Source organism: Cynoglossus semilaevis, chromosome 10, assembly GCF_000523025.1.
Source record: "Cynoglossus semilaevis isolate Cse_v1.0 chromosome 10, Cse_v1.0, whole genome shotgun sequence".
Lineage (NCBI taxonomy): Eukaryota > Metazoa > Chordata > Actinopteri > Pleuronectiformes > Cynoglossidae > Cynoglossus > Cynoglossus semilaevis.
Window position 1 is genome coordinate 955971 of NC_024316.1, and position 13600 is coordinate 969570.

Below are 13600 nucleotides of genomic sequence, written 5' to 3' on the forward strand. Positions count from 1 at the left end.
ATATATATGCCATACATACATGTGGTGTGGTAGACAGACACAAGACAGAGCCCATGGACACCAGAAGAAGGCTCTTCTAGTTCGAGATTGTGGTGGCTTCAAAAAGACCAAATGCCTGCGATTTCGTTTGCATCTCCAGTGCTCTTTTAAGTGACCGAGGGCACGGACGTTTTGTTGCAAAGACCCTAGCGGGGCAGGCAGCAGAAACAGAGCTTTCCCCACGTGCCAGCTGCAATTGGCCGACTACATGATTATGTCAAATTGGCTAGTTCTCTGATTGTAGTTGTAATAACCACAAATTACTAGGTCGACTACACTGCTCACAAGTGAGAAAAAATAATCTGCGCCCACCCCCCCGATATGCGCTGTCGGTGTGTGTGCGTGCCCTCAGCATAGTCATTTGCCATTTCTCATTCTGCATACTGCTCTGTGCTCCTGTCTAGTGTGTCAAAAGTGTGGGCTTCAGAAACCTGGAGACAGGACAGCAGAAGCCTGGAGACCCACGTGTTTACGTACGTTAAAGATAAAATTTACACTTTTATTATAACAGTCCTAATAAATATATAATTTTGGTGAAAGTTGGCAGAGGTCTGACTGTGAATGAAATGCTTCATTAAGATGCTCATGTAGAGAAATCTCCTTTTCCCACAGCTTTTTAATTTCTGGGTGTTTTTTTTTTTTTTTTTTTTTTTTTTTTTGGTTTGGGGGGGTTCCTCAGGGGGGTGTGAAAACAACATTGATTTTAATATATGGTGCACTAGGTCAATGGAAATGTATCTACTTGACCGACTGCTTTAAAATACTGCATACAGCACTACCACTGAGCTTTACTGTATAACATTTTTGTCAAAAAAAACGTGAAGTTGTAGTTGTTTTTTTTTTAAAAAATAACTGCAACTAAGCAGTGATGGTATAAGCTTAACAATTCAAAATTCCATTGACTTAGGGAATGTTGGTGATCCTAAATCTGGACAACACACACAGAGGGACATCAATAATTCAGAGGAATGTAATGCAGACTAAGATGATGTAAGGAACACATACTGAATTGAAAACATTGAAAACGTGATGCTGTTTTTCATGGCTGTGTTGCTGCTCAAGCCTAACCTAGTGCTTAGTTGTAAGGTTTTCATTTGTAAAGGGCAAATTACACATATTTGTACTAAAACAAATCTTAGCATGCACCTTTTATATTCGTTATTCTGATTACTGGGTGAGGATTCAGTTCAGATAACCTCCAACATCCAACTCGTTACGTGGCGCTGTCCCAAATTAGGATCCTTACTTGGTCTTCCCGACACTGCCGCATCCCTACTTCCTTCCGAAATCAAACCCAGTCATGGTGTCGTGGCTGAGGTGAGTGTGGAGAAACCGCCCGCCTGTAAAGCACCGGACGTCCACCTCCCGCAGCTTCCACCTCCACCTCCACCTCAGGCCTTCTCCTTGCTCCCCTCCCCGTGTTTTCCTGAGACGCGTGTCCGGTAGGCGGAGGGAGTAGCAGGAAGCAGTCTAGAAAAGTTACAGAGCGTCCTGTAGCACGGTCCAAGGACTGTGATTCAGAAAGAGGACCGAACTCGAATCAGCTCTCTGTGTGTTTTTATTCAAGTTAAATACTCTTTAGACAAAAGCTGCTTTTACATTTTCAATAAAATCAATCCCTGCTTGAAACGTGTGAACAGGAATGTACGTGTACGTGTGCGTGTTTTGGTCAACCTGCAGTGTCAGGTGTAGGGAGACGAACTGATGTAAGTACGTCTCAAAGTGAAGACACACTCACCAGCTCGTGTTCGTGCTCCAAGAAACTATTGTCCCCGTTAATCCACAGCTCCTGCTGCGGCAGCTGCTGCTGATGATCCACTGCGTCACTTGCAAAAACTCTACCGTCCACTTTCATTTAACAAATGTCTGTTTTCTCCCTCTAAACGCGTTCCTGGCGCTGTATCGCGTCTTCTTCGCGCCACTGTAGTTCCATGTTTAGTTGGTAAATTCCAAGGTGCGTTTTCTTTGGCTTTTTTCTGTTAGTTCATCCGCATCAGGGGCTGTTGTTGCTGTTACTGCTACTGGCACTACTGCGGCTGCACCGTCCTGTTTGTTGTTGCTGATCAGCCATGTCTGTGAATGCGGCCGCTGCTGCTCCTGCTCAGAGATTCCAAGGGAAAGCCGCGATGGCGTGATCCCGGAAAACACCGCATTAGGGGCGTGTGCGCGGGCCAGTCTAGTCCAGTCATTCCGACAGACTGGCGCTGAAACCAAACTATGGAATTTTAGGTCACAAAATAGGTACAGATTTCTTGTTGACTATTATTATTTAAAGATTCCAGTACTTTTAAGATTGTTAACATATTTTATCCCAATGCATTGAAATCTATGACACTAACTGTGACCTTAATTGCCCAATTGATAAAACTGGTGATAAAGTGGTGGTAATGTTGATATTATGTGTTCTTGGGTGTTTAAAGATCACATTGGAAGTTTGGGACTTTGTATCCCTGCCTTAATCTCTCAGAAATGCATGCAAATGTAGCAGCCACTTGTCTTTGTGCTCACAATTACACATTTAGTGTACATTACTTGTGTTACTTGTGTACATATATGTGTGTGTATATATATATATAAGCATCCAGTTACAAAACACCACTTCCTGGCCATGTGATCAATTTTTAAAATATATTGAAACTTTTTGGCAGGAATGTGTTTGTCTCAGTAAAAGCGAATTTATTTTTTTATATTGATTAATATGGCATCATATTTTTTTACAGTTATGGCTAGGCATATTATGTGATATACCTGGGTACAGGGTACTGGTAAAGTAGAGGGGTGTGTCTGTACATGTTTACATGTTTCTACTGCACTGTGTATCTTTGTGTAAATTCTATATTACTTATATAGAATATGACTACAAGTCTTATTTTCAATTAATCAGACAAACTCTAAATAAATGTACAATCTTAAAATTGAATTATTCTACTTATTTCCAGTTTTTAAACAGTTTATTTTGTGTGCTGACCCTTGGGACGTAAAGGTACAAGGGAAGCAAAACAGGAAGTAGATACAAAGCCGCACATGCGCAGATTAAACCGCGTTTCCCATTCGAAGTCAAAGAACCTTAACTTTAAATCTGACATCAAATGATGATCTTGGTACAGTTTTCTCTCTAATTCTTTTCCTGTAGCATGGCGGACTTTGGCGGCAGTAACAGTCTCATTAGTAAACACGACGAAGGTGTAAACAGCAGTACATTACCGGCTTCGGATTTAGGAAGATTACAAACTGCCTCAGTGACAGTTTCCACCGGTTGTCAGCCTGGATTTACGACCCCAAACCAGGAACTGAATAAAAGAACCGTCCTTCATGTGGACCTGAACAGTACAATTCTGGTCTCTGACGCAGTGACTTGTCAAGGAACAATAGCTGCTCTGGATTATTTCCTTACAACCGTCACCTGGGGAAAGATAAACAAACACGGTAAAAACTAATGTGTGTTTATATGTTTACTCACTGATGTCTCTGTAACACCAAGTCTAGTCCTATGAAGGCAGAACCTTTTTTTTGACGATGTGTTCAATATAGTCAGAGATTATGGTTGTATTTCCTGTATACATTATCTTAAACTTTAAGTTAATACAAGGAATTTACGAGTCAGTACGATTCACCCGACATAACTGTAGGCAGGTGAATACATATTATATTTTTAGACATATATTAATATTCAGGTGTTTGTTTTATATAACATTTTCATACATTTTCTATTGTTATATATTATAATGCTACATTTAACCCGAATTTAATACAAGTCCAGTCCTGTAACTGTGAAACATTTAAGAATTTTCTTTGAGGTAATCCTAGTTTTCTGGGATGCAGCATTTGTTGAATAATGCCATGAAGTATTGTTTTGGATAATATCAATGGTTATAGTTCACGTTACACATTTTATCTAAATCACAGGTGTCAAACTCAGGCCCGCGGGCCAAATCTGGCCCCTGGTATAATTTTAATAGGGCTGCAAGATCATATTAAAATGTGTATTAAAGCTGGCCAGCCATTATATAGCCATTATATATTGGTGGGATTTGTAGTATCAGCGATGTATGCACAACATTATAGCACATACATGTTTGGTTGTTCTTTTTGTTGGCCTGTGAAAAAAGATTTACATAAAAAAGGAACTCAAAGGGCTAGAGATAGAGAGAGACATATAAGAAACAAATGCCATTGATATAAATATATATATGAAATAAATTTGACTTATTTCAAATTTAATTTCATATGTTTATAATATTAAGCTTTGGTTGTTCAGGATCTAATGTTTACGCTAACCTAAAGTTTGTTTCCATATGAAAAAAATGTAACAACATATCTGGAGAGAAGGGAAAACATGCACAATTGCCATCAATTTTTCATAAAAAAAAATTAATTTGGCCTGTGACTTCATCCCAGTTTTTACTTTTGGCCCACTGTGAATTTGAGTTTGACACCCTGATCTAAATAAAGGGCAGAAAAATGACCATAAAAATGCTTCAGAAAACATATGAACTAATATGATGTTTACAGATCTGTTGTTTTCCTTTGTCCTTAGGAAAATGGGAATGGCTGAGTGACTCTCCCTCCCTGCTCCCACCCTCAGGAGAGGCTGTGAGTTACTACTCTCAGTTTGGACGAACTCCTGCTTTCACCTCTGGGCCGGGAAGACGTTTTCGAAAATACCTGGATGAACATCTGGACCTGCTGCTGTGGCCCGAGGGTGTGAAGGTAAAACATAGTATCTCTATGATTAAAATTAAACCTCTGGTCTGAAATATGGATCTTGACCCTGCAGTGACTACAATTTTAATGTCTGGGTGACATCAATATGTTAACGCTGCCCTGCAGTGACTACAGTTTTAATGATGAGGCGTCTGGGTGACATCAATATGTTAACGCTTGTTAATGTCAAGAATGTATGGTCTGATTTTGTGTTCTCCGTAACAAAGTAGTTTTTGCTCAATGTTTGACCATCTGTTCTTCAGGCAGACCGAGAGCTGTCCTCCAGAGGAGAGGATGGACGACTGTATCACTGGATTGTTCCTTCCTTCTTCCAGCTCCTCAAAGACCTGCGACAGGAAAATAGGGACTTTTCTATTGTGTTCCGTACATTTGGAACCGACTTGCAGAGGGTGCTGAGAGTTATGAACAGAGCTTTAAATGAAGGAGCTCATCCACTGTTCCCCGATCTGATTGATCTGAAGGTAACCAGGGAGTCCACAGTTGTGAGACTCAAAGTGTGATCTGTTTCACTGAGTTTTTTTTTTCTTATTTCAGTTGACTGTCAACATGAACCCAGGAAAAATCCGCTGCGGCAAAAAGAAAATGGTCCTGAGTCAAGGTCAACACCAAGTTTCTACAACTGTAGACGGAGAACGTGGATTGTATAACTACCTCAGCTCAGTTCAAGGTCTGGCAGGCTTTCAGGATCACTTTGACTGGTATGTACCACACAACAAATTAAGTTCATTTTAAGTATTTTCTTTTGCCTGTCTTGTACCTAGACCTAGTCTTTACCAGTACGTCTTTTCCAGGTGGGCTCAGAATAAGTTCTCCACCTGTGGCGGAAAGCCCATGTGGATCAATCCCTTTGACAAGACGGTTCAGCACATTTTTATTGATGACAATATACGACAGAAGGACGAGGACACCATTGTTCAGCCCAGGGTACAGCAAAGTCGCTTGTAGCACTCCAAGCATTGTAACATTGTTACTTTTTAAAATCCTGATTATCTGTTTGTATTAAGTTAAAAATCTGTGGCTAACTTGGTTACTTTCATGCGAACCCCCAATGTTTCACTTTCTTGTTTTTCTCAGGTCTTTTTGGATCCGGATGGAGATCAGATCCGTCTGGCCAGCACATCTGAGCTGTATGACCTCACACTGGTCCAGACAGACCTTCTGAAAGCAATATCTGACCCACACTATTTCACAGAGAGAGTCCACATCTGCCTGGAGAACTATGAGAGGACTCTTCAGCAGTAGGCAGACTAAGACCAAACATAAAAATACTGTGCTACTACCAGAAGAGAGTAGATGGTCGGAAGAGATTGGAGATAGGGATGTCTGATTCGGTTCAATAGTGTAGCGAATAGCACACCTGCCTCGGAGGTAGAGAGCAGAGTCTTGGGTTTGATTCCCAGAGGAACCTCATGCATATCTGCTGTTAACACAAGAATTTCCCAAATATGGGATCAATATAGTTCAATTGATATTACCTTTTTGCCGATATCCGATATGTCCAAACACTTCCGATCAAATTTGACATGATATTGACCAATACCGATAAAGGTCTGGTAATATGAATTTATTTATCTATACAAACCACTGCATGAGTTGCTGGGACCAGCATTCTGCACACAATCCTCTGATTATTAAAGTAGATTAATTAAATAAGCTACGATGCTGCCATCTAGTGACTTTCACGTACAGCCATTTATCCCCAAAATTATTTTTAGGGCACACCTGATTTGGCAAAACCCACATTGTGTTATTGGGGTTTCATTATCAGAGGAAAAAAACTAAATTATTCCTACAGATACAGACCGATAATATCAGACATCCCTAATTGCAGATAGCAAGCTGGTTGCAGGTCTAGAGATCATGAAGTCATATCACTGACCATTTCTACAAAGATATACAAGTCCATCAGATTCTGATGCTTGGCAGCTAAAGAAAATGATAATGCAAATGAACCCAGTGTGTTATTCTACTGTAGCTGGATATTAACCTGGACACTGTCCAGGAGAGTAGCAGCAGATGATTCCTCTTCTCTAGGTTCATGGTCAACAGTCCGATTGTTATTCATCTTATTTTAATACCTCATATTGTTGTGAAAATTACAATCATGTTTATTAAAGACACGGATATATGTAGGGCATATTTGACATCATATTAAAGGCTTCAAACTTCAGACCTTATTACTGTCTTTCTCATTAAAACTTTAAAAGATATTAAACATTAACTTTGTGAGTTGATTAACCCAAATGACAACATGATACATGGTGGTACAGGCGAAGAGTTTTGCAAGTGCAGTCGTCATTATTACTCAAAAAAAAATGGGAATGTAGAAAAATAACCAAAAACAACCATGTGGTTGATTCCCACATCAATCAATCGAATCCTGTTTTAAAAGGGATTCATTGAATACTCCAAAGTTATCTATTTGTCTTGTTCTTGTTTTATTCTTGTGTGCTTATAGTCCTGAACTGCTGCTTAAGTTAAGGGAACTTGCAAGGGATGAATAAAGTTTTATCTATTTATTACCTACTGATCTACTAATACTACTAACACTATCTATCTACTTCTACTGTTCAGTTTCCCATTTTCATTGACAGTGTGCTGCTACCTGTGTTTTTATTTTGTTGTATGTTACCTATTTGTGTCTTTTTACTGTTGTTTTAGTACTGTACTGCTGCTGGAGCCTAAATTTCACAAAGGGAACTCCCGAGGGATAAATAAATTGCTGTCTATCTATCTATGTATCTTTGTTGTGATAAAATGAATGTTATTATTGCTAAATTTAGGATTGAGGTGTTCGATGAAAGACAGCAGGTCTTACTAAAAAAAGAGAAAACAATCGGACAGTGAAACTGTCTTAAATCAAATTTTAAACGTCATTGTGGCATGTGAGCCAGGGGTTGCCAGTTGCCTTAAATAAACCCCCTTTTCTCCATTGCTTTACTGCAAGCTCATAAAACATCAGTATTTAAACGTCACTGTGGCATGTGAGCCAGGGGTTTCCAATTGCCTTAAATAACCCCCCTTTCTCAGTATTTTACTGCAAGCTCATAAAACATCAGTAGTGTCTGAAAAGGTCAACATTGTAATTTTAGCCTGTCTGTATGAAATCATAAAACATTTCCTTCATGTTCTTATTATGTATGTGTGTAACTGTTTAAAAGTAAATGTTGAGTGGTTATGTTTTAAAACTACTTAAATTACGGTAAAAAAAAAACAAAAATAAACTGTTGTTATTGTTGTTCCAAATAAAAGCTACTTCTACGACTTGAGCCAAGTCAGCCTCTATAGCTCTGTTTTGTCAGATAAATCGTGAGGCAGTTAGACTCGGGAAAAATCTAAGCATTAAGACCAAAGTCCGCTTCTTTAAGCTTCTCTGAACCATTCCAATATGGCGACGACGTTGACGCGCTTGCAGGCAGTCAATGAGGGCACCTACGTGCGTGGACAACGTGCAACGGACCACTACGTCATGAGTAGTCCACCAATCACTGGATGATATTTAACGCATAAATGATTAACTCACAAGTTCCCTTTCCTCCCACTGACGAACTCCGACCACCGGGAAGCTGTCTGTCTCAGAGGCTTGTTCATTTCAACTTCTCAGCGTTTTAAAAATAATAACACAGCAATGTCAAGCTACCACAAACCTGACGAGAAAACCCTGCAGGGTCTCAGAGATATCGCGAACAAGCTCAGGATCAAGTCCATCAAGGCGACATGCGCATCCAACTCCGGGTCAGTTTGAATACAAAACTAGTAGTTATTGAGGACAAGAAAAGACAAAACCTATATTTCGGAAATGTTTAATTTACTTTCGTACTATGGGTGTGACTCTGTTACGTTTTTTAAGTTGCAAAACTATGGTGCCTGACTTGTGTCGTCCGTATGCGGCCTGGGCACACGTGCTGCAATATAATCGGTAGCACGTAGCACATCGAACTTAACGTGAACCACCTGACCTGATCAACTTAGAGGAAATTTGACTAATGCTTTAGTACAACAATACACTAACGTATATATAATACTCTGTAAATGTAAATATTTCTTTTATGGTGGTGAAATAACGTTATGGAATAAGTAATTTGTAGTATTTTACATCGTAATTGTAAAACCTCTTTTCCTTTCCGTACAAACTTTATTCAACGTGTAGACGTCTTTAACTGACCGTATCATTGACAACATGTTGAACCACCATGGTTAATTTATCTGTATTTATTAACCCAAGTTTATCACCAGAAATTATATCAATGCAATGACTCTAAACGCGGTACGTTGTTACTCTGTTGGGTGCAGCAATTTGGCAGCAAGGATACGTTTCAAATATACAGTTTTACGTTAGGCTGCATTTGTAAAAAATTGAATCCTGAGGTTAGGCCGTTTTTTTTTATACTGTATATAAGACGTAAATCGCTGTTCTACAGCTGTCGACATGAAACGGCGTATATGTAGTTAGAAAAAAAAAAACTGCAAGTCATTAGTCTCTTTGTCTGCGAGACAGTGGTGGGTGAACAAATCAATACACTTTGATTAGGTGGCAACAGATAAAAGTTACACAACTGTCGAAAAAGATAATCGGGTTAGTCTTTCTTAAATTCCTGCTAGCATAAAAGGCGTCGTATTTTGTCAATTTGACCCAGGTTTCACACCAAGTAAATTGATACAAAAAAATTATTCTAATGCATTACATCATGTTAACTATAGATACATAGATAGATAGATGAATAGATACAGTAGATAGACAGACAGACATCTCTTTCTCTTTCTCTCTCTTTCTCTCTCTCTCTCTCTCTCTCTCTCTCTCTCTCTCTATATATATATATATATATATATATATAATTGGTTTTTGCCCCGCTTCACCTGTCTGTATTCTGTTTGTATTAATGTTGACATCAAGAAAATGATTATTTTCTCTGACAAATATTTTCACCTTCGCAAGATTTGATCGTTGCATTAACTGGTTGTTTTCGTTTCATCTACGATTTGACAAGCAAGTTCCACAATCAAAGAACAAGGGGTAACCAATGCATTGAGAACATTGTTTAATTAAAACATTGTATGTTCCCAGCATGGCTGACATTTTGTGTCAAGATAAAGTGATTAAAAACACATTGAAGTGAACACTGACATGGCTTTTAGAATTGGCTAACATGTTTTTCCACTTAGGCCCTTGAGGTTTTTTTTACAACAACATGAGTGTGGAAATAACCTGTGCAACATGTGTGATGTCTCAATTCAGGGGTTTTCAACCAGTGGATTGTGATTGGGCTAGTGGAACTTTATATATCCTTATAGTGCAACTTTCTATCTATAGAGTAAGAATGAAGAAAGGTCGAGGCTGAAGCCAGAGATGCACACAACACTCGTTCTACTGCTGAATTCCCAAATATATCCAGACTTCAGTCATTTACAATGAATGACACAATGACTCGGACTAACCAGGAAGACAAAAAAAAAAAAAACTGAATGTCAACACACTGTTCTACTGAGCAGCAGTTGCTTCATATCATCTACTTCCTTGATCAAAGTTGGCTGAAAACCCCTGAACTAATCAATATTTTCTCAATCCAGTTATTCAAGAAAAGTGGACTAATTTTTATTTTATTTTTATTTTGTTTGTATCCACCCAATGGTTTTGGATGTGTATTTTTGGTTGTAGAAACCTACGCATGCACTGTGTGGGATTTTGTGATCCATCTTATTCGTCTTAATGTTCAAGCAGGAATTGACTATCTTTCTTTTATACTCCATTCGCAGTCATCCAACATCATGTTGCAGTGCAGCCGAGCTCATGTCTGTGCTCTTCTTTCACACCATGCGCTATAAAACCGGTGATCCACGCAACCAGTGCAATGACCGCTTCGTTCTCTCAAAGGTCAGCAAACCTATTGCACTAAGTTTTATAAAATGAGTCATTTCAGATAAGTATTTCGTCCTATGTATGTCATTAGGGTTTACACCCTGTTTGTAATTTCGTCTGCAGTTATTACCGTTCTGATGAAGGACTGCATTCAGAGAAGAAGCTAGAATGATGGCATTAGCAGTGTTACCTTAGTCTAGTTTAGCATTGGCGAAGAACAGACTTATCGATAGTGATAGTTATTTCAGGTTAATATTAGAAATTCCACACAAGCTTGCCAAGAGGCAGCTTTACGGGTTGGCAGATTCCAAAGTTAGTTAGCTAATGCATGCTTGGAACACTATGATGGGGCTACTTGGGGAAAATTGGACAACTTGTGATTACGAGCCTTCGGAAACATGTGGCGCTGTCACTAAAGCAGTTCCCCTCCTGCTGAGATATCGTAATAATGCAAAAGCATACCTTCTCTTAGAATGGTTTTCAAACGGGCAAAGGAGTAAGGAGATGTTGACAGTCACCCAAACAGTCAGAGGTGTAAGGAGATGTTGACAGTCACCCAAACAGAAACTCTAATGAACAAAATTCAATTGTCTGGTCTTAACCTTTTGTTTGCAGGGCCATGCTGCACCTGTTCTGTACGCTGCCTGGGCTGAAGTAGGTTATGTAAAGGAATCCGATCTCCTTAATCTCCGCAAGATTGACTGCGATCTAGAGGGACACCCTACCCCAGTGAGTCTATATTTATTTATTTTCTTAAAAATTTTTTTTTTTTGTAAATAAAAATCATATGAATTCACTTTATCTTATGCACCCTTTTCCCCTACCACCAGAAACTAGAATTTGTCGACGTGGCTACAGGCTCTCTAGGACAGGGTCTTGGGGCGGCCTGCGGAATGGCGTACACTGGCAAAAACTTCGACAAATCCAGGTATGTTTTTGTTTTGTTTTTTTTTTCCTTCTCAAAAATGTATTGATAAACTCAATCGAAATTTTTGCTTATTCCTGATATTATACTTTAGGATTTGAGAAACCATAGAAAAATTTGCAATTAATCATGATGACTCCAGATAATCACCAATGCCAAATCACTGTCTTCATCAGATAAAAATATCATTCAGAGAAGATTTATTTACTTTTTTTTTCTTCCCCCACTCCTGTTTTTCATGATTTCTTAGCTACCGCGTGTACTGCATGCTGGGTGATGGCGAGTGTTCAGAAGGCTCCGTGTGGGAGGCTATGGCCTTTGCTTCTCACTACAACCTGGACAATCTTGTGGCCATCTTGGACGTCAACCGTCTTGGTCAGAGTGAGGCTGCACCCCTGAAGCATGACATGGAGGTCTACCGCAAACGCTGCGAAGCTTTTGGGTCAGTGTCACTGAAGTCACAACAAGTTATTTATTACACTTTGGTAAATCTAAAAAAAATCTTCGACCTTGCCGTCTTCTTGCGCAATACTTTGTAGGCAGTAGGACAGTATTTGTAAGGGCACAGCATTGTAATTCCAGGCAATTAACATGTGTTAAATGGAATGTTATGTCACAGGTGGAACACGTATGTTGTGGATGGACACGACGTGGAAGAGCTGTGCAAGGCTCTCTGGCAGGCTCAGCAGGTCAAGGGGAAACCAACTTGCATTGTTGCCAAGACATTTAAGGGCAAAGGTCTTAAAGGTAAGTCGGGGGTCATTGTAGAGGAAAGGGCATTTTTCAGCAGAGAGTAAATTAATAAATTCTCAATATTTGCTGCACATATACTAGCGCAGATGCATTTGAAAAGTTTAGTTTCGACTAAGGTATTGCTCATTAGGAATGTCGTAATTTTAGGAAGAAAACAAGTCTGTTTTCAAAAGAGTTACACCGAATGTTCGGCTTGCCAAAGAGGAAATTTGTACATGAGTATGAGGTCTTGTTCCTCCAAGGACAGCTGTGAGATTAGAGGTGAAGTGAGGTGAGGGGAGACGGGTCCACACCAAACCAAAAGTTAGTTGTGTCGGGAGCTGTCAAGTCATTAAATTAAACTACAGGATAAAACCGAAACAGCAAAAGCACATTAATGGAAAGTGCCCACCCTGTGATACAACCAGGTGATGTTACTACGTGTCCATAGGGAAAGTGGGGAAACAGGTTTTTGTTCTGGGGAATTTATGGTGCGGGAAATAATCCTCTGCTTGTTTGATAGTGAGGGAGAAACAGTTGAGCAGGGAATTTACCGTAATTTCCGTACTATTGAGCGCACCTGAATATAAGCTGCACCCATTACATTTAAAAATTTAAAAAAAAAATCATAAATTAGCATTGTTTAAGTCACAGTTACATTTAGTAAAAGTAAAAAATAAAAATAAAATTCATAAATTAGCATTGTTTAAGTCACAGGATGCAAAGCATGTGGGGGGAAAAAGTAGAGGCTTATAGTCCAGAAATTACGGTAAGCTCTGTCATCCCCTCCACTTTTTTTTTTTTTTTTTTTTTTTTTTTTTTTTTTTTGGGATGCAGTGTTCATGTTGTTGGTGTCAAAACCTCCAACTAGTCGACCTAAAGATGTCAATTGCTGAGTGGTACTAGTCTCTAGTCTGTAAAACCCCTACAACAGATATGTACAAACCATAACTAATACTAACTATAACTGATTATTCTGGTTTGTTGTTTGAACATCCCAATCTTCTTCCTTCTTGGCTACAGGTATTGAGGATCTGGACAACTGGCATGGAAAGCCCATCCCTAAAGACAAAGTGGAGGAACTCCTGAATGACTTACAGGCTCAGATCCAGGTCCCGAACAAGACCTTTTGCCCTGAAGGACCCAGTAATGATACAGCACCTGCAGACCTTAGCCCGATCCTCATGGCCTCACCTCCGAGCTATGAAAAAGGAACCAAGGTAAAAAAAAAAGTGACACAACAAAGACGTCATCAGTTATGTACGTAAATCTTTGTAAATATTTCAGTGATTATCTTTTTTACATTCATTTGTTGTCATCCT

The 13600-nt window shown here is 39.3% G+C and overlaps 3 protein-coding genes across 3 annotated transcripts in view; 2 read left to right on the forward strand and 1 right to left on the reverse strand.

The window, feature by feature from the left end:
• Positions 1–2395, reverse strand: part of LOC112487595 (cyclin-dependent kinase 17-like) — a 22540-nt gene extending 20145 nt beyond the window's left edge. The window contains exon 1 of the mRNA XM_025059265.1: positions 1778–2395. The gene's annotated coding sequence lies outside the window, so the exon portion shown is untranslated. The remainder of the gene's footprint in view (positions 1–1777) is intronic.
• A 620-nt stretch (positions 2396–3015) lies between these two features.
• LOC103384422 (uncharacterized) lies at positions 3016–6974 on the forward strand. The gene is made up of 6 exons (XM_008317928.3): positions 3016–3465; positions 4577–4749; positions 5007–5225; positions 5299–5462; positions 5556–5688; positions 5839–6974. Exons 1-6 carry the CDS (start codon positions 3174–3176, stop codon positions 6004–6006), a joined length of 1149 nt encoding a protein of 382 aa, XP_008316150.1. The 5' UTR covers positions 3016–3173; the 3' UTR covers positions 6007–6974.
• A 1310-nt stretch (positions 6975–8284) lies between these two features.
• Positions 8285–13573, forward strand: LOC103384456 (transketolase-like). Its single transcript, XM_025059318.1, has 7 exons — positions 8285–8499; positions 10519–10636; positions 11237–11350; positions 11452–11549; positions 11797–11988; positions 12166–12293; positions 13302–13573. Exons 1-7 carry the CDS (start codon positions 8393–8395, stop codon positions 13544–13546), a joined length of 1002 nt encoding a protein of 333 aa, XP_024915086.1. The 5' UTR covers positions 8285–8392; the 3' UTR covers positions 13547–13573.
• Positions 13574–13600: the final 27 nt, after the last annotated feature.

Excerpts from the sequence above, each read along its gene's own strand:
- LOC103384422 (XM_008317928.3), top strand. The coding sequence starts at position 3,174 with ATGGCGGACTTTGGCGGCAGTAACAGTCTCATTAGTAAACACGACGAA. Across the intron at positions 5,463-5,555 it reads TTTCAGGATCACTTTGACTG|GTGGGCTCAGAATAAGTTCT; the intron begins GTATGTACCACA and ends CGTCTTTTCCAG. Across the intron at positions 5,689-5,838 it reads ACACCATTGTTCAGCCCAGG|GTCTTTTTGGATCCGGATGG; the intron begins GTACAGCAAAGT and ends TGTTTTTCTCAG.
- LOC103384456 (XM_025059318.1), top strand. The coding sequence starts at position 8,393 with ATGTCAAGCTACCACAAACCTGACGAGAAAACCCTGCAGGGTCTCAGA. Across the intron at positions 8,500-10,518 it reads ACATGCGCATCCAACTCCGG|TCATCCAACATCATGTTGCA; the intron begins GTCAGTTTGAAT and ends CTCCATTCGCAG. Across the intron at positions 11,989-12,165 it reads AAACGCTGCGAAGCTTTTGG|GTGGAACACGTATGTTGTGG; the intron begins GTCAGTGTCACT and ends GTTATGTCACAG.